This window comes from Piliocolobus tephrosceles, chromosome 11 (genome assembly GCF_002776525.5).
Source record: "Piliocolobus tephrosceles isolate RC106 chromosome 11, ASM277652v3, whole genome shotgun sequence".
NCBI classification, from domain to species: Eukaryota; Metazoa; Chordata; class Mammalia; order Primates; family Cercopithecidae; genus Piliocolobus; species Piliocolobus tephrosceles.
Genome location: NC_045444.1, coordinates 21,406,814 through 21,432,633, shown reverse-complemented (window position 1 = coordinate 21,432,633; position 25,820 = coordinate 21,406,814). Strand labels below are relative to the sequence as shown.

The 25,820-nt window shown below is 35.4% G+C and overlaps 1 protein-coding gene across 1 annotated transcript in view; it reads right to left on the bottom strand.

The window, feature by feature from the left end:
• THSD7B (thrombospondin type 1 domain containing 7B) overlaps positions 1-25,820 on the bottom strand; it is a 779,270-nt gene that overhangs the window by 214,697 nt on the left and 538,753 nt on the right. Inside the window, exon 14 of the mRNA XM_026449366.1 lies at positions 5,738-5,916. Coding sequence (XP_026305151.1) covers positions 5,738-5,916 — 179 coding nt within the window. The remainder of the gene's footprint in view (positions 1-5,737; positions 5,917-25,820) is intronic.

Genomic DNA, 25,820 nt, shown 5'->3' with positions numbered 1-25,820 from the left:
CTTGCTCCAGTAAAGTCTGGGGCTCCTGCCAAAGTTCTAAGTCCAAAGTGAGCAGCAGTCTGCCAGGAATGATCAGGCTTAGGTCAGGATCAGAGAGTTGGACTGGTCGAAAAGGTGCAAGAGGCCAACACTGATTAAACCAAATTAAATCTGAAGCATAGTCATATATTTCTGGGTAAACAAACATTGTAATAGAATGACACTTATACTATTTTCACATCCCAACATCCTGCTAATATAGTTAATGAAGCAGTATCAGAATGAGCATAAGCTACTTCTCCATAGAAACTGTTCTCACTCCAAAGTCATCTTCATTCTAAAATATATTTGTGTATCTTTGGAAAGAAGAAATTCTTAAAAATATCATTACCCTGCTATGAAAAATAAAATGTATTACTTTATTCATTTCCAAATTTAGAGCACCTCTCTTTGGGGAGAAGACACGCCTTTAAAATAGCAATTGTTTCTAGAGAACACACATATTTAATTTATATTCTCTCATTCAGTTGCAAACATAATAAAAATATTTTCAAAATGCATTTTTTTTTTTTTTTTTTTTTTTTTTTTGAGACGAAGTCTCGCTCTGTTGCCCAGGCTGGAGCACAGTGGCCGGATCTCAGCTCACTGCAAGCTGTGCCTCCCGGGTTTACGCCATTCTCCTGCCTCAGCCTCCTGAGTAGCTGGGACTACAGGCTCCCGTCAACCCACCCGGCTAGTTTTTTGTATTCAAAATGCATTTAAATAGCATGTACTTATAAAAAGTACAGGTAATCTTGATACAAAATTTTTATTCAAACGAACTGAACACAGTGCTTTGCAATTAATAAACAAAATATAAAGTTTTCTGGAACTCCCTTGGTTTCAACCGTGTGAAGAACTCACAAAGGGAATCCTCATATTTAATCTTCTATTAGGCAACATTAAAAAAATATGTAGCAAAAAATGTACAATGCAAGTGCACTTAAATCTACTCAACACATTAGAGACTGTGAAAAATTAAAATATATTAGGTATTTTAATATGCAAAGCTAAGTCAAGGACATTAGCCAACTGACCTGATAATACAATAAACTATTTAGAAGACCTTTTATGCCTTGATAAGAGCATTGGACAAGTTGCATGCTCAAAGTATTTAGCATCACAAATACACTTAGCAGAAAGCTACTCGAGTATTGCTGTCATTTAGGCACTTCTAGAGAAAGACCTATCATGGTGATAGGTTTTGGTTTAAAAAGGAGGCATTTATGAAAGATGATAAACACTGATTTCACTAACAGATTCAGACCAATTTATGAGGAGCATGTGTACGTAATAGCAACCTTCTCATTTATATTGTTGTGTTAGATTGCAATGGGGAATGAAACACCCAAGATGGTCCAGGAAAATTTGGAAAGACTCTTTGGGCAATAATAATTTGGAGATTCTGATCTCTTTCCTCTAGAAGATCTCGCATTTATGAGAATTCTAATGACAAATCACAGCATAAGAGACCAGAGTTCTAACACATTTGTTTATTTCTGTGGAACTAGGCACCACTCATCCAGAGTTAAGGCTATCTTTTGAATAAGATTTCCAGTGAATACAATTTGACAACCCACAAGATAATGTACAGGGGCTGGAATGAGTTGCAAAAGTAGAAAGACAGCCCTTGCCCTCAAAAAGACCTCATATTCTAAAGAGAAACAGTGGAGGAGAATGAATAAGTATATGCAGGTATACTGACATTTACATAAACACACACACACATCAAAATTCAAGATTTTTATGAACACTATGTTAGGCTCAATCTGACACATAATGTATCCTCCTCAAGCCCAAATAGTAAAGATGTATTCCTCTCTTAATGTTATAATTTGGTTACCTTTTTTTCAAAGCTCTTACTTATGGGTAAAAATGCAATAGGGTATTAATCTGGTTCCAAAAATAGGAAAGTAAATCGAAAACTAAAACAAATTGGACAGGAGACGAATAACCTAAAGCTAGCAGTAAAATTGAACTTTATAAAAAAGTCTCAGCGGGTATAACTCTAAATATACCATATGCCTTGCCTAGAGAAACAAATAGTGCCCTCCTCTAAAGAATTGCCATAAATAATAGAAGCTGGGGAATATTTTTTAAAAATGAAAATTGCTGACAACCCAATTTATTGTCAAATGAATTATGAAAATATGAATAACATCAAACAAAGCTCTATATAAAGTATAACATACACATAAGATTCTCCTATACATAAGAACAAATATATAATGAAGTCACCACAGAGATCTTTCCAAAAACATACTTATACACACACACAGACACATACACACAGATAGATAGATAGATAGATAGATAGATAGATAGATAGATAGATAGAATGGCTCTGAAGATAATTTCTTTTAAATTTAGGATTTTTCACTATATTACTTCAAAAACTTATGAGTGAGAGAGGACTTATTACTTATGGTCCTGATCAATTAACTCATGATAAGATATAAAGTATGTGTGGAGAAAAGTGATTCCTTATACATATTTGGTGCAAATGTAAACTAGTAAAGCCATTATGGAAAATTATATGGCAGTTCCTCAAAAAACTAAAAGTAGCATTATATGATCCAGCAATCCCAATTCTGGGTACTTACTCCAAAAATTTGAAATCAGTATGTTGAAGAGATGTCTGCACTCCCATACTCATTACAGCACTATTTACAACAGCCAATTATGGAATCAACCTAAGTGTACATCAACAGATGAGTGGATAAAGAAAATGTGATATAGATACACAATGGCATACTATTCAACCTTAAAAAGAAAGAAACCTTGCCCTTTGAGACTACATGGATGCAACTGGAAAACCTTATAAGTGAAATAATCCAGATACAGAAAGAAAAATACTGCATGCTTTCACTTACATGTGGAATCCAAGACTATTAAGTTCATAGAAACACTGAGTAGAATGGTGGTAATCAGAGGCTGGAAGTCGAGGGAAGGGGAGATGATGCTTAAAGGGCACAAAATCTCAGGAGAAATACATTTTACTTTCAATTGAGATATATTGCATAGCATGGTAAATGTAGTTAATGATAGTGTATTGTACATTTTAAAATTGCTATGAAAATAAATTTTAAGTCAGCGTGGTGGCTCACACCTGTAACCCCAGCACTTTGGGAGGCTAACGCGGGCAGATCACGAGGTCAGGAGATTGAAACCATCCTGGCTAACATAGTGAAACCCTATCTCTACTAAAAATACAAAAAATTAGCCGGGCATGGTGGTGGGCGCCTGTAGCCCCAGCTACTCGGGAGGCTGAGGCAAAAGAATGGCGTGAACCTGGGAGGCAGAGCTTGCAGTGAGCAGAGATCGTGCCACTGCACTCCAGCCTGGGCGAGAGAGCGAGACTCTGTCTCAAAAAAAAAAAAAAAAAAAAAAAAAAAAAAAAAAAAAAAAAAAAAAAAGAAGTAAATTTCAAATGTTCTTAGCAGAGAAGAAAAGATATTTGAGGTAATAGATGTGTTAACTAGCCTGGTTTAATTTTTCCACACTGTATTCATAAATTACACATCATTTTGTACCCCCCATATTATCAATTTACAATAAATAAAATTTTTTTTAAGATATAACATACGGATTGGGGTGAGGTTCTTAGCCACATACATACTTGATATCTGAAATCTCTTTATAACAAAATAAAAGTCAAACTAAATTCTATTTCTGATCATTAAAACTCAGGATTCTTTTTTGAGCATCAAGAAAAACCAAAAGGAAAATATCTTTGGAAGGCTGCAATTGCCTTCTGGAACTCAAAAGTTAGAAATACGCTCTACAGACAGACTTACCTTCACTTATTAAATTGATGTGATTATTCTTGAACTTTGATTTAATTTCTAGTTTGTACAACTTCCCAGGGATATAAGTGCTATATGTTAATAAATTGTTTAGAACAAGTTTCTTTTAAGTCACAACAGGCACCCAAATACTGTTGTGTCATCCCTTCATAAAATGAGTTATTTTTATCTTATTCTTACTCTCAAATATTATAGATATGTCTATACATTTGCCTTCACATACTGAGAATAAAGTCTTAAAGTCAGAGTTCAAATAAAATCCTTTTATTCTCTTGATAATTTCCTAGTTCATAAAATTAGCTTATTAAAATGAGTGTTTAACACTAGTGTTATAAAGGCTTAGCTTTCATTGATGGTTTTGAGGAAGATATAAAAAGAATTATCATACATTATTTATAAGTGCTTAATAGTTCTTTTCATTTTAAATGCCCAGAAAATTCCCCCAGGGATGGGCAAATAGTCTTTATACAGAGTATTTCCCTATAAGTCTCCCTCCTGAACATAAACCTGCATTATTTCTTTCTTTGTAAGGCTTATCTCTTCAGACTATCTCTGCTTTAATTCTTTCTCTCCTGTTTTCATTAATCATATTTTACTCTCCTGTCACCAAAATCTTGCGAGGTTTTTTTTTCAACCTTTACATTGATTTTATAATCCTCTGCTTTGTTTTCCCTAAAAGGTTCATATCTTCTTTAAGAGAATAAACTATGGTCATTATTTTATCATATAACCTTAAAAATCAAGACTAGCATAATAACTATGCTCTGTTTTAGAACTTAAACATATCTTGTTGAAAGTTTTTTTTAAAATTTCAGTGAGTTATATGTCTTTTCTAAAAACTTAGGGAAAAATAGCTAAAGAGATTGGTCTTGAATTGACACATATTATTCAAGTCTGAGCAGTAATAAACATGCTATTAAAATTAATTAAGAAAAGACATGAGATTTTCCTTACATTAAACAGCATGCATAGAGTGAATGGAATTGAGAGGGTAGAAATTCATATTCTACAATTAGTAATAGAAGCATGTGTAGCTATTCTCTTAAGTTTCCCAATTACAGAGGATCTACCAACTCATATTAGACACACTTAACCGGTCTGAAAATTAAAAAAAAACTTTGAACCAAAATCATCTTGTACTCAACTTAGTCAATTGATTAATGTAATATCAGTCCTAATCTAATAATCAGTATGCAATCATGGGAGAAATTTGAGCCCTTTATTATAATTCTTAACAAAATCTTAGACTGTTATATGTACAAAGCCAACTGAAATACTCTAATCAACTTTGATTGCTTAGGATGGCAATTTCATTAGACATGTATATGGAAAAGGATCTGTCAGGGTTTTATTTATGAAAAGATCTATGATTTTTGAGAAAGCAGGTAGAGAACTAGTTCAAAAGAGATTTATAGACTTGTGGAAGATTTGGCAAGATTGAGAATGAAAAACATTAGGATAAAGTGTTAGGTGAAAGAAAAATAGAACATTATTTTTGGAGTTGATGGATAAGGCCACTAATCATATTGCCATGAATGATGTAAGTGATACTCTCCCAATATTATTACTTATGTTTAAATATATATGTGTATATATATACACACACACACACATATATACATCCCACTTTTAAAATATCAAAATTATAGCTTAAGATCATTTAAAAATCAATTTGATTTGATTTTGTAAATATTATTACTGCTAAGGATATCAAGTTTGTCTCAGCATTATCCAGGAGGGGGCCAAGCTTCGATTACTAGTACTATTATTTTAATTTTGGCCCTCTTAATCCTTCTTCTGAGATTGTGATAACTTTTCATGAGATCCTTGTAATAAGAAAATGACTTCAATTTCAATGGGAAATAATGATGAGGATAACTTTTTTAGCTTATTTGTTGCTTCATGTACTTTACCTGATTCTTGAGATCCAGTTTGGGACATGGTCGTCCTCCATTATAAGGTTTTTCTTTTAGCCATTTGGATCGAATTCTCACTCCAATTCCACAAGATGAACTGCAAGACCCCCAACTAGACCAATCGCTTAACTTGCAATCAAATGGGCAGGGTATGACACATTTTTCTTGAATGTAACCTAACAGAAAAAGATTGAAGAGAAGAGAGGAAAGTCTGATTAAAATGTACTGATCAAATTCACTTTCTATTTCCACGATCACAGTTTGAATTTTTCAACAATATTGCTGTAGTGGGTTCAATAATTTTGTACTCAAATAAACAGACTACAGTTTTAAGAAATAAATAAATATGACATCTGCATTCAAATTTGTGTCATTTTGTTTACTTTGTAGGCAATTTTGGGATGAAAGGAACAGGAAAAAGTACACAGTTCTGGTTTCTGATAAGAAGGAATGAGGTAGCTCAGAGCTAAAGATGGTGCTATCTCCCCTCACTGGGCTTTGTGTTTTCCATCCTATGATTCCTACAATTCACTGTCTGGAAGAGGGATCATAAAAGAGTCCATCCTTCTTAAGGGTCTATGATCTGCAAGGCTTTCACTGAAAAAGATGTTGATTCTGTAATGTGACTTGGGGATGGGAAGAGGAGAGACAGTGGACCACAGATTAGGAAGAGTGGGATATTATTGAAAGAAGACAGTAGAAGAATAGCAAAAAGTTGTATAATGGGATATTGCACTGAAATCAAGAGATGTGGGTTGAAGTACAGCTTTAGAAGTCCTAACTCTACTTGGCCTTGCTTGTGTCTTCAGCTCACTTCTTGCTACAGTCTTTCTCTGGATAATCTCACTGTTTTAACTGTCACCTCTAATAATCACTATCAAATATATACTTCCAATGCAGATCTCTTCACTAAATTCTGTACCATCTACTGAACCACTCTAATTCGATGCCCAATTTACTGAAAATTCAACATGTCTAAAACTGAGGCCACCAATTTCCTAAAAATTTATACTTCTCTTGTGTTCCTTTCCCAATTAACTGCAGCATCATCTGATTCCTGTATCCTGTTGTACATGCCTGTATAATCTCTTCTGCTTGACTGTGGGAAGGAACTGTGAATGGGACAGAATGTCCCTTCCATTATTAGGTTATGGTATATGGCAAAGGTGAAGGGAATTTACAGATATGATTAATATACCATATCAGTTAATCAGATTGAGATATACTAGGTGGGCCTGGCTTAATCCGGTGAAGAACCTTAAAAGAGGGACTGGGTCTTTTTGTGTAGAGACAGAGAGATTCTCCTGCTGGCCTTGAAAAAGAAAATAGCCATGCTATGAAATGCTGATGGCATGGTCACATGACAGGAAACTGCAACCAGCCTCTAGGACCTGAGGGCAGCCCCTTGCTGTTGGCTAGCAGGAACACAGGGACTTCAGGCCCACAGCTGCATGGAGATAAATTCTGCCAAAAACATGAGGGAGTTCAGAAGAGGAGCTTTCCCCAGCCAAGCCTCTGCTGAGATCTCAACTCCAGCTCACGCCTTGATTTTAACCAAGTGAAGCCCTTAAGCAGAGAATCCAGAGAAGCTGTGTCTGAACTTCTGCCCCATGCAAACTGTGAGATAATAAAGGTTGTTTTGAGATGTGAAGTCTGTGTTATTATTTTATGCAACAATGGAAAAGCTAAGAAGTTATCCAAAATAAATATCTCCAGTTAGCTTAGACACTCCTCCATCATTCTACACAAACATTAGAATGTATCACAAATCCTTATATTAAAACAAACAAATAAGTCCCCTATTCTACAACTCCTTTGTCAGGCCCTAGTTCAAGATCGCACCATTTCTGGCCCAGGATAATGACATATTCTCTCCACAAGTCTGCCTTTCTTTTTCTTAATTGTTCTGTTTTGGTATCTGTCAATTACTCTGAGAGGGGAAAAAGAAGATCATTTTCTAAAATACAAAATAACTTTTATTACTCCTTTTTTGAAACCTTTGCCAATTCCCCGTTGCCTTTATAATAAAATATCAACACACTTTACAAAATCAAAACAAACAAACAAAACAAAACAAAACAAAAAAAAAGCATTCTTTATAAAAGACTCTAAACAATGGTTTTCAACCTCGTCTGTAAAATCTATGTCCATTCCCCAGGACCAACCATAGACCAATTCTACCTGAATCTCAGAGGATGGGACGCAGGAAAGGGTCGTTTTTAAACACATTCAGGTGATTCTGAGGCCTGCCTACTAAACTTATTGTTCCTCCCACCCTCCCATCTCTTCTGTCTTAAATTATATCTACACAGACTACTCCATCTTCTCCACAAGACTTTGCTTGTGCAAAAATTAGTTATTTTCCTAACCAGCGTAGCCTCCCTGGTTCATTACTTTAACCACTCTCTTGCCAATTTGGTTGATGGCCTCATCCCAGTGTTCTGCCATCCCAGGCTGGAAAAACTTCAGACTTAGTTTCCTCCAACTGTCTTCCTTTTCTGTTCTTAAAACAGTGCTGCCAAACAGAGATGAAGAAAATGCTGATACCACACTGGAGACACTTTAATATGTACTCTATCTTCAACCAATTTCTCACACTGCTTAGCCATTCTTCTGAGTTTTCTTCTCACTCTGATTCCACAGACAGCTCTTTCAAACCTCCACCTATTTTCAAACTTCTAAGACCTCACATCTTCCTCACATCTTCCTTCACACACACAAAAAAGCAAGAAACGGATGAGACTCCTTCAGTTTCCTAGGAATGTTTCTGTATGCATTCTTATATTTTTTTCTTCTCTCTTCATATTAACATGAAAAAGGTGTCCATTTTCCTATATAAGGAACATTCTTCATTTCCAACTGACTTCTCCCCTGGTCTACAGGCTCTTTCAGAATCTTGTTTCCTTGATTCTTCCTCCTTCTCTTTCTCTCTCTCTCCCTCCCTCCTGCTCTCTCTCTCTCTATATATATATATACACACACACACATATATACACACATATATACATATATGTATATATATAAAATATTTATATTTCTTTCAGATTAATATTAGAATGACTTTAAATTTCCCCAATAATAGTCATTGACAAGAGAGAATACACTAAAATCTAAGCGTGATCAGAAAAGATCCTTCTGGAGTTGAAAAAAAAATGCTCCAATAGACACTCCTAAAAGACTAATCCTCTAACATAATGTTAATTTTACAGTAATTTCCAAGGAGTTTTGATTACTAATTCACTATTAGATACACAGTAAAAGCTAAATAAAGGATTAAAAAGAAGCCACAACATTACTTAATTTTAGAGAGAAACTGAGTCACAAAATGCTTTCATTTGCTACCAAATAAAAAGAGGACAACTGGAAGTTAGGTGGGACTAACTCTCATGGCATGCATACTTCACAAATGCCAATCCGAAATTCAAGGAGGTTTCAGATAAACTTTAAATGTTTGAAAGTCTATGTAGACCCTATGTTAAAGCAGGTTTTGAAGTGGATGCCCTTTTTATTGAGATTTTAAATCATTTTCTTCTACACTTGAATATTGAAGGATTTTAATTAGCAAGCCTATAGCAATACTTCTTTTTTTCTTTCCCTATGATAAGAAGTAAACCCAGAGGATCTCTATGAAAGTCAAGGTTATAAATTCAATGAGTAAAAAATAATTTTGAAATTCAACAGGACTAAGCAACAGTGACATTTATTTTTCAGGAAAATTATTTTCATGCCAGAGTATGCCCCAAAGGAAAATTCATAGTGAGGAATATTAATACTTGCATATTCTTATACCTATCTCATATTCAAAAGGATTAGTTTTACCCACATACTTAACAGTTACAGTTTTTGGCAACAGAATATGATCAAATGTGACTATGTACAAGGTTGACCTGCCACATAAAAATTCTAATTTCTAACTACAGAAGCCCAACTAATGTTTAAAAAACTCATTTCCACAAAATATACCACAGAATCTCTGTTCCCATCTACATAATATTTCATGGCAACACTCATACATCTAAACCTAATTGCTACCAAAAAAAGCAGTTTTTTCTACCGAAAAGTGTTTTACACTACAGTTTATATGCAGAATACACTGTTTGGACCATCTTATTACTTGGCTTAGGGATACTTCAATGTTCTGTTTTAGTTATCAGTGTGCACATAGAATTAGGAGTGAAGTAGTCACTACAGAATTATCAGTGGAGAATACACCAAACTTTGTAATTTTGTAAACCATATTCATTATACATAGTATATGCTCAAAAAATATCCTATTACAGATAAAGATGGACTGAATAGGATTCATTAATACTTTCTCCATTGATGTTACAACCAGTGTTATTTATTTAATGATCTACTAAATAGAGTTGAAGCCCAGAGACTTGGAATGAAAGGACTTTTCAGTCTATATTTCTAATCCCCAAAGACTGAAGCCTTTGAGTTAGCATAACGGAAGTATGTGTAAGCACAGTTCTCTGAATAAGGTGGTCTCATTAATACAACCTCTCCCAGAATATTACCTTATGTGCATACTTTCCCTTCATCAGTCAAGTACGAACACATTTTTCTCCCATTAAGATCTAGTTTTGAAGTAACTAAAAGTAGGAAATACTGATTATATTAATCCTGAGAAAATAACCTAGATTAATTTACTTATATTTTCCTGCTATATAAAGTAATAGCCAACATCTCATTGGACAGCTTATGTTCTATCTACTGACACTGTGCTCGAATAATGAAACACAGTACCAAAAAGGAAACAGATTTTTTTTTTTTTCAATGCTGAACAAGCTAAGATCCTGAAGAATCTTGTAAGTTAAAATATCATGTTGTGATTTTCTCAATATTTAAAAATCTGCTGTTTAAAATTTATTTTATGCTTTTTCCTTTTTAACTTTTATGGATACATAATAGTTGAATATATTTATGGGGTACATGTGATATTTTGATACAAGCATGCAATGTGTAATGATCAAATCGGGGTAACTGGGATATCCATCACTTCAAACATGTATCTTTTATTTGTGTTGTCAACATTACAACTCTTCTCTTCTACTTTTTTGAAATATACAACAATTATTGTTATCTATAGTTGCCCTACTGTGCTATTGAATGCTAGATCTTATTCTTTCTATCTAACTGTATTTTTTGTACTCATTTTAACCAACCTATCTTTCTCCTTCCCTCCCTACTATCCTTTCCAGCCTCTGGAACCACCATTCTCTTCACTACTTCCATGAGATACATACTTTTTCAAATCTCCCACATGTGAGTAAGAACACCCAATATTTGTTTTTCTGTCTGGTTTATTTCATGTAACATAATTTCCTCTATTTCCATCCATATTGCTGCAAATGATAGGATGCCAATTTCATTCTTTTTATGGACAAATAATATTCCATTGTGTATATACATATTTTCTTTATCCAGCCATCTGTTGATGGGCACTCAGGTTGATTCCACGTCTTGGCTATTGTGATTATTGCTGCAGTAAACATTGGAGTACTGATACTTTGATACATTGATTCCCTTTCTTTTGGTTACATACCCAGCAGTGAAATTGCTGAATCATAGGGTAGTTCTATTTTTAGTCTTTTGAGAAACCTCCTGTTTTTCATAGTGACTGTGCTAATTTGCATTCCTACCAATTGTGTTTGAGCATTCTTCTTTTTCCATATCCTCACTAGATTTGTTAGTTTCTACCTTTTTGATAATAGCCATTTTAACTGGGGTGATATATCTCATTGTGGTTTTGATTTGCATTTCCCCTGATGATTAGTGGTGTTGAGCATTTTTTTATATACCTGTTGGCCATTTGTATGTCTTCTTTTAAAAAATGTCTATTCAGATGTTTTGACTATTTTTCAACTGGATTATTTTGTTTTTTGCTATTGGAGTTCCTTATATATTCTGGTTATTAATCCCTTATTGAATGAATAGTTTGCAAATATTTTCTCTCATTCTGTAGGCTGTCTCTTCATTTTGTTGAGTGTTTCCTTTACTGTGCAGAAACTTTTCAGCTGGATGAGATCCCATTTGTCCATTTTTTGCCTCGGTGGCCTATGCTTTTGGGGTTTCATTCAAGAAATCTGTGAACAGACCAATGTCCTGGAGCATTTTCTCAAAGTTTTCTTTTAGTAGTTTTATAGTTTCAGGTTTTATATTTAAGTCTTTAATCCATTTTGATTTGATTTTTGTAAGTGGTGAGGGATAGAGGTCTAATTTCATTCTTCTGCATATGGATACCCAGTTTTCTATTTATGTATTTTAGTACTACGAGAATATAATTGTTTTCTATTTATCTAGTAAAAATACACTATACTAAAAACTATCCAATGACTTAAATCAGATTGGTTTAAAGGGCATATTTGTTTTGGAAAGGTGGGGAAAAAATTACAAAAGTTATTTTAACCTTAGTTCAAGAAAGACAATTTGAGAAGTTAGATCAATACTTTATCATTGTTATGCAGAGAGGAACTGATAATGTTAAATACTTACTTAAAATCTCAATCCATCAGCATGTGAAAATGTAAATCAAAGCAATAGAGTTACCAGTTTGCATTGGTGAATGTATACATTTTCTTGGAAATACCAGTCACGAAAAGAAGTTGCATACTCTCACAAAGATGCTTCCAACCTTTTTTAGGTCTCTATGAGGCCTAAGAGATGATAGTTAAAAAGTGCCTAGGTTATTATCTCTTCTTTTTACAATTCAGAATTATTAAGAGATGGTTTTGAAAATATTGCCTACTAGTAGAAAATATTTTATTGCTTGTTATAGAACTCCATCAGCATAGACAAATAAGGTTAAATATTATAAATGATGCTAATGTATTGCAAACAAAATATCTCATTTAGAACCACAATATGATAAGATAACTGAAATGTGGCTGATTTACAAGTCATACAATGTTCAAACAATTAACTGCCAAAAATGTTTTACTAGATTCCTTAAACCCAATTTTTTGTAGTACAATAACTTATTAAATTATATTACATCCACCAGGAAAATCATTTCAGTGTCAGCCAGTTTCCTTAATTAAATTATAATTCACTAATTCACTGGTGTACTGTATTTTGGATGTAGATGAGCTATTCAAGGTTATCTAGGAAAAGCCTTCATTTTATAGTCAGAAGTAGAAAGGGAACTCAAACTCAGACTTGGTTGAGATAGTTCACTATCAAGTAGAAAAAAATAATTACTATGGCCCAAAATGTTCTCTTTAGTAAAGGATTGACAAGATAGAGAATCAATCCTGCTCTTGCTCTAATTAATTTATATTGGGAAGAGATAATTCTCATAAATGAGGGAAAAAAATGTGGTATGTGATCAAGTACATATGTTGTATGATACAAATAATGTATACAAATTCTATGACAAAGTGAGATAACATGAATATATTATGATTTTAATTTTCTAAGAGATTCTTGTGAAAAGTATGTATCATGGTACACACAGGTTTTTGGCTAATGGCTTGACTTGCTTCACTTGCCATAACTAAATGTATCAGTGTTAACCTAATCAAGCAGCCAAATCCTATAAAGAACTGATCTTTGAAATTGAACAGTCCAGGCAATTTAATCACAATGGTATCTCCAGTTGTTCTTATAGGCAGAGCTTCCAACATTAACTTCCTTGTGCCAGGTTCCTCCAGGCAGAGAAAAGATATTTTTTTTCTTAGATGATATTCAGGATATTAGAGACAAATGGAAGACTAGACACAGAACAATCTGAACTCTTCAATTAGGACTGTACATACACTAGCTATTTTTCCCATTACTGCAAATAAGTGCTGTTAAAATTAAAGTGACTGAACGCTTTAATCACATAATAAACTTGGCATTTGCAACACAACAAAGACACATAGATTTAAATAACCCAATATTACTGAGTAATTCTTAGAACTGTGGGGCTCCAAGGGCCTATATGAAGTCTTCTCATTACATCTTCTTGCCTTGAGAGAATTTCACCTTAAACTACACCATACTGTCTGTACTTTACATTTTCTCATTTATGAAAGCTGATTTCTGAGCATATCTTGTATTCATCAGGCTATTCCCCAAATATTTCAGGTTCTGTTCCTGGACACTTTACCACACTTTGAAGTTTGGTGTGATCTTATCCTTTGTTTTAGCCAATAAAATGTGAGCAGAAATGAAGTGTGTCACCTCTAGGTAGAAGCTTTAAGAGCTGCAGCATAATTTGCCATACTCTTTCTTTCCCTATGCCACAAGGACCAGCAATATTCCAGGTGCTGGCTGCTTAATCAGCCCAGGTCCTTGAGTGATGAGGACTTGGCGCAGTCTCCAGCCAAACCAAGATGGACATGAATAGTGAGAGACCTTGTGGGTTTCAACCACCGAGACTTTGAAGTAGTCTGTTCTGTTTGTTTCTGCAACATTACCGATCCCATCTGATGGATCAAGCTTGGCACAACAAAGCATCTTCAGAAGGTGAAGCAAAGAGCACAATGAAACAAATATTTAGAATATTTTGAGAATACAGTGTCCTGAGAAAATACGGTTAAGCTATATCAGCAGTTAGCACAGTGTGAATGGCAAATCAAATCAAACGAGGATGTGACTTTGCAAAAAGTTGAGCTTATATATATATTTCAGGAAAATGTATAATTTATTATTTAAAAAAGGACTCACAATATGGATTATAAATCAAAGTCTAACCTTATGTCATCTGGGATAAAATATTAAATCTCCATAGTTCAATTTCCTTGTGTGAAAATAAAAATGTAACTATGCTTCTCCTTTCTAATTTCTCATAATGCTATGAGGGTCAAAAAATATAAGAAGTAGAATTCTGTGGAAAATAATTAATATATGATGAAAGTGACATAAGCTACTAAAAGCTATATAGCAGAGTAAAAATATTCTTTCATTATTATGTTTTTGGGGCAGGTAATTGATAAAAAATATAATTCTGTAAAGATACTTTAGCAGAAAAATTATAGGGTAATAATTTTCAAATTTGGGTACCTTTCTTTTTCCAGCTCATTTCCATGTAAATTAAAGACTAGGATAACATTGACAAAATGAAAGATTCTGCTTTGGATCAGTAAATCAATCATTTCATTCCATGTCTGTCTTTCCAAGTCTGCTGCTACCAACCAAGGCCAGATACTCAATATCTCTCCATTGAACTATTTTAATAGCCCCTTAACTGGGCTGCAGGTTTCCAATTTCTTTCTTCTAATCCATTCCATGTCTGATCAACTGCAATATTAATATCCCTAAAGCACAACTCTACATATGTCATGGCCTAACCTAAAATAAATAACCTTCACAGTGTAGCAGAATTTTGATAAATAGGCATGTGGAAAGCAATCTTGGCAGGGGAGAGACCACAAATTAAATTAAGAAGATAAGAATGAACCCCAAATGTTTGTAAGTCAAATATTCTCTACAATAGTTTTTGTTTGAGGAGAAGTATAAATTTGGCTAGGGTGGTGTGAGACCACAGCAGGAGGTTTGCTGGGGAGGCTCAGAAAATTGATTAAGAATTCTGATATAAATTTGATTGTGGCATTGGACTGAGGAAGAGACAGCATGAGATCAGAGCACCTGATTAACAGAGAATTTGAAAATTCTAAAGTGGCAAATGCTTTGCCCTTAGGCTAAAAGACCACTAAATATAATTAAAAATGATACACATGTTGTTAGAGAACAATATAATGAAACATGATAGGATATTACTTATAATTAACTAGTTGTGACATGTACACATGGCTAATATACTATCTAAATGGAAATGACTACCTTCAAAATGACCAGTGAATCTGCTCTTTAAATAGCAGCTTCATTTCGCAACTGTGAAGACAGGTCTGATACAATGAATCCTAAGTATCAGCAATCACCAGTTTATGAGTAGATAGATGGCTCTATGTGTCTCATGGGATTCAGAAACATACAAGCTTAGAAGAAAAGTATGTCTCTTCTTTTTGCTTTATCTCCTAGGGTCCCTAAAGAAACTCTGACCCGAATCCAGCCACTATATTGGACTAGAACAGATTTACCTACTGCTTACCTGTTTACTTATTTGCTTATTTATTTATATATTTGTATATTTATTATGAGGATAGGAGTGCAAAATTGGAAGATTTCGCATAAAATAAACATTTCTGACTTCCTCTGAAAATGCGGATGATCTGGGAACATCTGGGATCTCATTCCAGCATAGCAACAATTGGCTGGAATTGAATAGCAGGACCTCTTCAGATGAAATGTGCCATCACAGTACTCTACAGTCCCTAAACTAAGGACTGCTCTACCAACTGAAACAAGGCCAAAACTTACTCATATGTTCAATTTTAAAAAAAGGTAAGGTGAGGCTATGGTTATTGGAGAGGAGGGTGGATGATACAGAGATCCACCTGTCCAGGCTCACCCTACTCATCACATGAAGGGATCTAGGAAAAGTTGAGTCAAAACTTTTTAGTCTGAAATCTTCAGAAGGAGCCAGACTCTATACTACCAGCCAGGGTTGGAGCAGGCAAGTGGGCTCTGGAAACTATGTAATGAAAAAGGCATTCTTTAAAATTTAAAAAAAGAAGACAAAATTATAAATGCAAATTTAGGTGCAATGATTTAGAAGAGGATCATGATAATAAAGTTTCTGAAGTTTAAGGTTCATTAGGTGGATTAACTTCTACTGCTATCAGTATTCTACATATTACTACACCATCATTCATGAGACATCGTGAATACATAGAACATGAATATCTAGAAATAGATACATGGAAGCATTCTTTATTCAGAGCCTAGCTCCTCCAAAGAACTCTGTGGAATGGAAGAAAGTTCATAATGTAATACATGTCTGCACAGCAAGCTTCAGAGATGAGAATCCATTTTTCTATTTGCTGGACTGCAGGGTCATCCAGACAATGATTTGTAATCATGAACAATGAAACAAGTTATTATAAATTCTGATTTATAATCAGAATATGGATTACATGACGAAAAAAATTTACCTCCAAAAGTTTTCATTTGCCAAAGAACTGTATCTTTCACGGAGCTAATGCAGAAATCAATGTACAAGAATGAATTCACAGTACATTAACTCCTTGCAAGTTACTATAAAAACCTTTGAACTATCACCAAGGTGTAAAATTAAATACAACTTCCAGTTTTGATTTATACAGCTCTCTGGTAATGGAGAATTTGTTCCATTGCCAATAATTTTGTTTCCTAACGGATTGTGCTTTATCTAACCCAGAGATTTAGACTTCTGTTGTCTGCAATTGACAGATGTCTTATATATTTAATGTTATACCTTGGATGAAGGAATAAAAGAAGAGATAAAGAAAAGAAGTCAAGACATTTCAATTCATTTATTTAATTTTATTTTCTTAAAAAAATTAAATAGCCAGAAATCTAATTACACTAATAGAAGTATCAAGAGACTGTGGATAATCCTAATTCACACAAAGAGAGGGCTTTTGAAACCAGAAAAAAGCATCAAAAGCAACCAAAATATTTCTCTGAAGAAAAAGCAAAAAGCAACAGAAAAAGAGAATTTGTTAGTTTTCTAGAACTGTTGTACCAAGTTAGCAGAAACGTGGTAGCTTAAAACAAGAAAAAATTATTCTCTCATTGCTCTCTCATAATATATGCTTAATTCATTTTGGTACATTCTAGAAGCCTGACATTAAGGTGTCAGCAGGGCTGTGCTCCCTCTAAAGTTTATAGGAGAAAATCCTTGCCTTTTCCAGTTTCTGGTGGCTCCTGGTGGCCCCTTGCTGCGGCAGCATACTTCTAATTTCTGCCTTCATCTTCTCATGGTTGTTTCCCCTTTGTTTCTCTGTCTCAAATCTTTCTCTTTTCTCTTATAAGGATGCTAATAATTGGTTTTGCAGCCTACCCCAAACCTGGGATGATCTCATCTCAAGTTCCTTAATTACATCTGCAACGACTATTTGCAAATAAGTTCACAGGCACAGGTACTGGGGGATAGAACTTCAACATATCTTTTGCAGGACAAAATTCAACCTACTAGAGAGAGGAGTGAAGATTATAACAAAGAAGGGAATGTAACACATGGACGAGAGTGCAGCCTTAGATACACACCAGCCTGTCCTAGGCTTATATCCCACCTAAACATGAGTTGCCTAAATCCACTAAGCTTCAACATTATCAGCCATCGCAAGGACTACTGCAGGTCAACTCCAGCCTCCACCTGTTTTTGTAAATACAGTTTTGTTGGGACAGAGCCACACCCATTTGTTTCTGCATTGCCTATGGCTGCTTTCAAACTGCAACAAGCAGAGGTGACTAGTGACAGAGACAGTACGGCTGACAAAGTTGAATATATATACTATCTAGACCTTTATAGAAAATGCTATCAAATGGGGTTAATAACACTACCCATTGCATAAGATTATTATGAGAATCAAATGAGAGCATTAAACGGTATTGACCACACAGTGAGCACTCAGTAGTTGAAAATTCACTGTTTCTATTAGAAAGGCATAGTGTCATGGTGGATAACAGCATGGGCTTAGAAATTTAAAGACCTAAATTCAAAATCAACCAGGACACTTACTACTTGTGGTGTTACTTTGTGCCTGTCATTGAACCTCCCCAATCTTCAATATTCTTTTCTGTAAAGTGGAGGTAATTATTACATCTACTTCAAATTGCTCTGTACATAAGATGGTCTGGAGCAAGAGGTTAGCCATTTCTGCTACTCGTATTATTCTCTAACAAAGAAAATATAACATCTTTAGTGTATGAGATGGGAGTGGGAGTTGGGAAGACAGTTTCATTTTGAGAAATTCCATATTTAAGAGGATCAAATGTCTCAAGTCTTCCGCAAAATGATGTTTTCTCCTCAAGGCCAAAACCTCTGTGGCATGCAGAAAAGGGTAGAGTGCTCATGTGAACTTTTATCTATTTCTTGGTCAAACAAACAGAGTAGGTAAAGATTAACTTTGGTATACAGCAATCAATAGTTCCCTGCTAATTAAAGCAGAATTATTGAAACTGTTGAACACATAGCCTGAAGGCTGGCATCGATGGGGATGAAATCGTAAGACCTTAAATAAAAACAGTTACATTGAAATCTTTATCATCCTCCCACCCTCGCCAATCAGGTCCCTCTTCCTGTGTTCCCTCCCTTGCTCCTATAGTAAGGACCAAGCTCTTTGAAATGACTCATAGGGACTTCTCTAATCTGTTGCTTTCATGTCTCTCCTTGCTTTAAAGGTGCATGAAATTCTGTAACTTCACAATGCTCAACAGCTGGTAATAATTTTGTAAAGTGGAGGTATAATTCAGGACATGTTGAAGACAGCTTCCTTTGTTTTGCCTCCTGTTCTTCACAATCATCTTAGCTTTATAGGAATTTGTCTACAATCATCATCCCCTTAGAAATGAACTTGGAGCAGCGAGGGCATGGGCAAGACCATCTCCTTATGCCGACTGTTTAGACAATAACGGTAATGCATGGGGGGAGCGGGAGACAACGTGATTAGTAAGGATTTTCATTTGATAAGATTTCATGAGCTGTCAAATCAGAGCTTGGGCTGCCAAGGCTACAGCTGTGTATATTTGAAGTATAGCTCTGATCCAGGAAAGTGCTGGATTATTTCATCTGGGATTAGAATGTACTTTGCATTCATCTTTCTAGTATCTCAAAAGATGATTTGGGAAAAAAGACAAGATAAAATCTTCAAGTGTTATTCAAGAAAACTGAGATACTGTAGAAACAACTATGGAATTTCAGGGCACAAATATTTGTTTTGCTGCTACTAGAAATAATTAGGTAAAACTAACCTATACCTAGGTGTGTGCAAAATTAAGTGACACAATACACAAGCCACACAGGTAGAAATTTGGCTCTGGCTTTGATTTCACACCTGAGACTCAAAATCTGGGGGCTTGTCAACAGTACAATTCTAAATAGAGATATGAGAAATGGGAAGCAAAAAGAGAAAGGAATTGGGGAAAGAAAACATTCTCACCATTCAACAGCTACCAACTACTAACATTTTGGTATTTTTTGTGTGTGTTATTGTTCTTGTTTTATGGTTTGTTCGTAAATTATATTCATACTATTTTCCTAGCCATCTAGTAATCATACTGTGGCACAAGAGGCTGTTATAAGACTGTTAATAACAGTATCAGTTGAATGGCCAAGAATTGAATGAAGGCTTGCTAATTTATCACTAACGGGAAATAAATGTAAAATGCTAAATAGATGCAAAAGATGGAATACCATGCACTGCTCCCCAAATAAAAACTAATCTACAAACAGCAGCAGGAACAGAGGCAGTTAATACACAGAATAGGGGACGAGCTCTGGAACCAAATTGTGTGTATGACAAAACAGGCTCTGACATTCTTAGCTGTGCATTCTTGTGCAAATTATTTAACCTATCTGTTCCTTGATTTCCTTATCTGTAACAAAAGAATAAAAATAATATCTAACTGATACTATTGACATAAGAATAAATTAGTGAATAAAGAGAACACTTAAAGATATAGCATATTTTAACTGCTCAATAAATGTTAGTTACCATTATGTATCAGAAATAAGATGAATATGTATATCATAAATGTAAATTAAAACACAAGCTAAATAATTATATTTATATGTATATATCAGGAATACATATACATTAATATAAACAGATGCAGAGTGAAGTGGAAGGTTATAAATTACATATGAGGGAAGCTAATAGGATTGGGGATACAGACTGAAAGGGGAAATTATGAAACTGAATTAAAAATAACTAGAGGGTGTGCATGGACTGGAGATGAGAACACGCAGTAACTCAGATTCTCTCAGGGAATTTTAAATGTGAGATGCAGAGAAAGTGGTAGAAGCATGGAAGGAACTGGAAAGTTAGGCTGAATCAGGAGACCCAAAGACATAGAGTCACCTGAACAACCGAATCCTACATACAGTGAGGAGTCATGCAGAAGGCAGAAACAGGAGCCACTGTGCATTTCCTCCTGAGACAGAGGAATTCCTCTTTGCTTCCTTAGCTCCCTGTGTATCCATCCCCGGGCCCCAATACCTGAGACTACTTCAGTGTTTTCTCATTGTTTGAAATTAAAAATAGACTATTAGTATATCAGTTTGATTAGGCACTCAGCAGAGAACATTGACTGTGGACGTGAAAATGTTCTTTAGTTCAATTTGAGGTGTACAAATATAAGGACACAAAATCTATGATAATGACCTTCAAGATAACTTTGTTCATTTTCTCCTGCTCAAAGCCCTGCAGTGGACATTGGGTGGGGCTGGAATGGAGAAAATAGTATCTTTAAGATCTCTGTGCATAGTGATTCATCATTGTACTACTTGGTATTACATCAAGAATCTGAAAAGATTTAAGATATTTTAATTGCTTCCAATATGAAACTATACCAAGAGTGGGTTGTGTGAGTCTGAGGTTTTACTCTGGTAAACAGATGTTATGAAACAACATAAGCAAAGTCCCGGGCAGAGTGCCTAACACATGGCATACCCTTAAAAAGTTTGTATCTTTCCCCAAACCTTCCTCAGGCATGGCTCCAATAACCAAACAAGGATGCCAAAACTTGTCAAGTTAATTAACTGCAACTTAAATGGAATGATATTAGTGGAAAGGAATATAACTAATGGGAAATCTGGGATGTAGCTGCTGGGACATTATAGTCTTAGATATGAGGAGAAGGGGCTAGAGTGAATACAGGTGGTATTAATATATTATTTTCCTAGAAGAAGGCTTTAAAAAAGAAAAAGAAGGATGGACATAAAAAGTAAAGTTGTTTTCAATGTACACAGTACTGAAGATTACAGTAAGATTTTTAGGTGATGAACTATAATGAGCCTCTTGGCAAACAATTAAGTACATCTTAATGGAAGAAAAAAATGTTTGCAGCTGACATAATTATAGGCTTTAAGGCAACCTTGAGGGAAAGGGAGAACAAATGAACAGGTAAAAGTACAAAACTGAGAACAAGACTTGAATCAGGAGTAGAGGAGACGTATGTTATCATAAGGAGAAAGTAACCGTAGAAATTGAACTATCGGCCGGGCGTGGTGGCTCAAGCCTGTAATCCCAGCACTTTGGGAGGCTGAGACGGGTGGATCACAAGGTCAGGAGATCGAGACCATCCTGGCTAACACAGTGAAACCCCGTCTCTACTAAAAATACAAAAAACTAGCCGGGCGAGGTGGCGGGCGCCTGTAGTCCCAGCTGCTCGGGAGTCTGAGGCAGGAGAATGGCATGAAACCGCAAGGCAGAGATTGCAGTGAGCTGAGATCTGGCCACTGCACTCCAGCCTGGGCGACAGAGTGAGACTCCGTCTCAAAAAAAAAAAGTGAACTATCAGTGTAGCCGAAAGTATCTGTAAATCAACACACAAAATATGGAAAACAGACACAGTAAAGCAAAGACACACTGTGGGAAATCTGTTCTGCAGTTACATCCCCACATTGTCATGCCTGAGTGCTGAATAGCATCACTACCTGAAAGGAGCTATGAGCTCACGAAAGACCCATTCTTTTTGGAAGTTGTGTAACTTGGCATCAGTTTCAAGCCATTGAAATATTATCTTGGCTCAGGAGGTCTGGGCCTAACCAGAGCACACAGTGCTATACAGCATTAACACAAACCTATGCTAGTGCCTGATTCTGACAAAAATATATGAACATACTGCTAAAGAGCTTCTGAATATTTCAAGAAAGAAGAAATGGGCATCAGGTGTCCAAATGGGCTCCTTTAGATCAACGCAAAGACAGGCATCTAACCTCTTTTGTGATGGGTTTACTAGACTCGTAGAGAAGAAAGGAGATAGTATATGCAGAAAGAAATTTGACAAAGAGTCTCCTGATACCCTCATAAACAAATGTAAAGAGCTAGAGGGATTTCTGTAGCTACCCAAACAATGTTGATTAATGTATCAGTGCCATTCTGAGAGATGTCTTCCTGCAACAAATGCTGAGGGGGAATGCTTGGTCTTACTTTGTCCAACATTTTGATTAACAACTTGGATAAAGACACAGATGGCATGCTTATCAAATTTTTGGATGATATAAAGCTGAGAGTTATGGCTAATATATGAGATGTCACAGTCAAGATTTAGGGCCCTTAACAAGCTGGAATAATGAGCTGCAACTAAGAATATAAAAAAGAATACAGGTAGAAGCACAGTTCTGCATTACGGTACCCAAAGGGCAACTGAGCATGTATACTCAGAATGAGGGTTACAAAACTTTATATGAGTTCTTAAAAAACAGGCTTCAACAGTTTTTTTAAACTGCATACTGAAAATGCATCAATAGTGATATACCAACAATTGATATATAAGTATTATATCAATACTTATATAAATTAAAGTATACATTTTATTTATTTTAATGTAAATGTCATCTACTGAGCAGTATTTGAAGTGATTTATAAAACACGTACAAAAGCAATATTGAAATGGCCTAAAGAAAGCAGAAAAAATAGGTGGGGTGCGGAGGCTCATGCCTGTAATCCCAGCACTTTCACAGGCCAAGGTGAGTGGATCACTTGAGGTCAGGAGTTAGAGACCAGTTTGGCCAACATGAAGAAACCCGACTCTACAAAAAATACAAAAATTAGCCAGGGATGGCACACACCTGTAATCCCAGCTACTTGGGAAGCTGAGGCAGGAGAATTGCTTGCACCCAGGAGGTGGAGATTGTAGTGAGCCGAGATCACACCACTGCACTCCAGCCTGAGCGACAGAGCAAGACTCCATCTCAAAAAAAAAAAGAAGAAGAAAAATACATTACAATATTGCAAATATTGTATTCCTATTGGTTCAAGAGACATTTTTGAGCATCTTTTCTGTCCAAAAGAGTGTTCTTTGACTATCATACACCTACTCATCCTTCACTTTTTAGATCACATTTTCTTCCCTAGCATGGTCTTCCCTGATTCCCCAACTTAAATAAAGTCCCCCATCTTGTTATTATCTTAGAGCGCCCTGCTCCTTTTTGTACTTAGGGCTATTTGAAATTACATATTCTATGTATATACTTTCTTAATATCTTTCTCAACTACTAGACTGTATAGAGATCACATCTGTCTTGTTTAATACTATATAGTCAAGGCATAGCAGAGGTTTTGGAATCTAGAAGTTATTAAATATGTCCTATGTTAATGAGTAAATGAGCCAAGAACTAGAGGCTAACAATCTAGAAAGGGAGAAAGACAAGCAAAGAGATAAAGTCTAATATAAATACTACTCTACATTAGTGTCTGACTAAATTTCTGTAAGAGTATAGAAACACACTGGTGAAGTTGAGGAAAACGCTTCTTGAAGAAACTGACTTGAGTTAGGGCTTAAAATTGAGTAGAAGTTCACCTTAAAAAGAAAAAGACATCAAACTGAGGAAGGAACACAAGCAAAGAAATGGAGTCATGGAAGGACAGAAGGTGCGTGGGGAACAGTGATAGGAAGTCCATATGGTACACGAAATGTGTGGTTGAAAATGACATTGGGACACTATGTTCCCTTTACTGTCATTTAAGTGGTTAGTGGTCAAATGAAAACATCCTAGGAAAACAGGAGCACAGAAACAAAAGGGGCTAGAGACACTCATATGAGTCAGAAAACAAAAACCCTGGATATTTAGCCTGAAGAATAAAACATTTATAAGTGGAGGAAGCATTATATATTTTTTCAAATTTATGAAATTATCTTATGCCGACAATTTTTATTTTATTTTATTTACTTATTTATTTATATTAATTATTTGATTTATTTTATTTTGAGACGGAGTCTCGCTCTGTGGCCAGGCTGGAGTGCAGTGGCGGGATCTCGGCTCACTACAACCTCCGCCTCTTGAGGAGGAGAATCAAGCGTTTTCCCTGCCTCAGCCTTGCCAGTAGCTGGTACTACAGGCGCACGCTGCCACGCCCGGCTAATTTTTTGGATTTTAGTTGAAATGGGGTTTCACCATGTTGGCCAGGATGGTCTAGGTCTCCTGACCTCGTGATCCACCAGCCTTGGCCTCCCAAAGTGCTGGGATTATAGGCGTGAGCCACCGCGCCCGGCTGCTGACAGTTTTTAAATTTTTTAAAAAATTAAATGAAGTTAATTTGAACGAATGAATGAAAGGAGCTACTTTTAGGCTTTAAACATAAACATCTTTCCAATTTTACGAGTAGTTCAGCTGAATTTCGCAGTGGTAATAAGCTCTTAGTCAGGGAGGAGGTTTAAGCAGATTCTTCCATAACCATCTCAAATAAAAATATTTCTTACAGTTTTTCTGAAGTTATTGCTTCCCATTGTCAACATCATTCTTATCACCTATAAGGTATTCCAAAAGCTCTATCTATTCCAAATATAAAATTACAGAAATTTCTTTCTCCTGACTTAAATATTTCAGTTGTGTTTTCTTCTTACCACTGGAATGAAGACTAAGCTCTAATTTTTTCTATCTTGCCCAAATTCCTATCTACAGGGTCTCAGGCGTCATGACTTACAAACCACAAATTCTCATCAGATATGTTTTATTTAACCTTATAAATTGCGACTTACTTTCCAGTCTTACTCTGGCATAACATTACAAGTCAAGGAAGAAAATCAAAATATTTTATTCCAAAACATGTTTCTCTGCCATATCTTGAAATGGCCCTGCAAAGCCATCTTTTGTGGGGAAAATTTTCATCTATAAAGAATCTCTATTAACATAGCTAGATCTTTTTCTTCCAGACCCTCCCAATCCTAAAGAGATTAACTAAGATCTGAATAGGAAACATTTATCATCTATTGTCTTTAAGGGCAGCCACTGTAAGACTTCAAAAGAACCGTGGTCTCTACAATCTTTTATCTTAACCTGAACATTCCCTTTCTGTCAATCCCAGGTCTTCAGACAAACTGAATGAATTGTCAACCAGAAAATGTTTAAATTCACCTATAGCCTGTAAACCCCTCTCCCCCACTTTGAGTTGTCTCACCTTTCTAGATCAAACCAATGTATTTCTTAAGTGTATTTGATTGATATCTCATGCCTCTCTAAAATGTATAAAACTAAGTAGTGCCCTGACCACCCTGGGCACATGTTTCCAGAATCTCCTGAGGGCTGTGTCATGGGCCATGG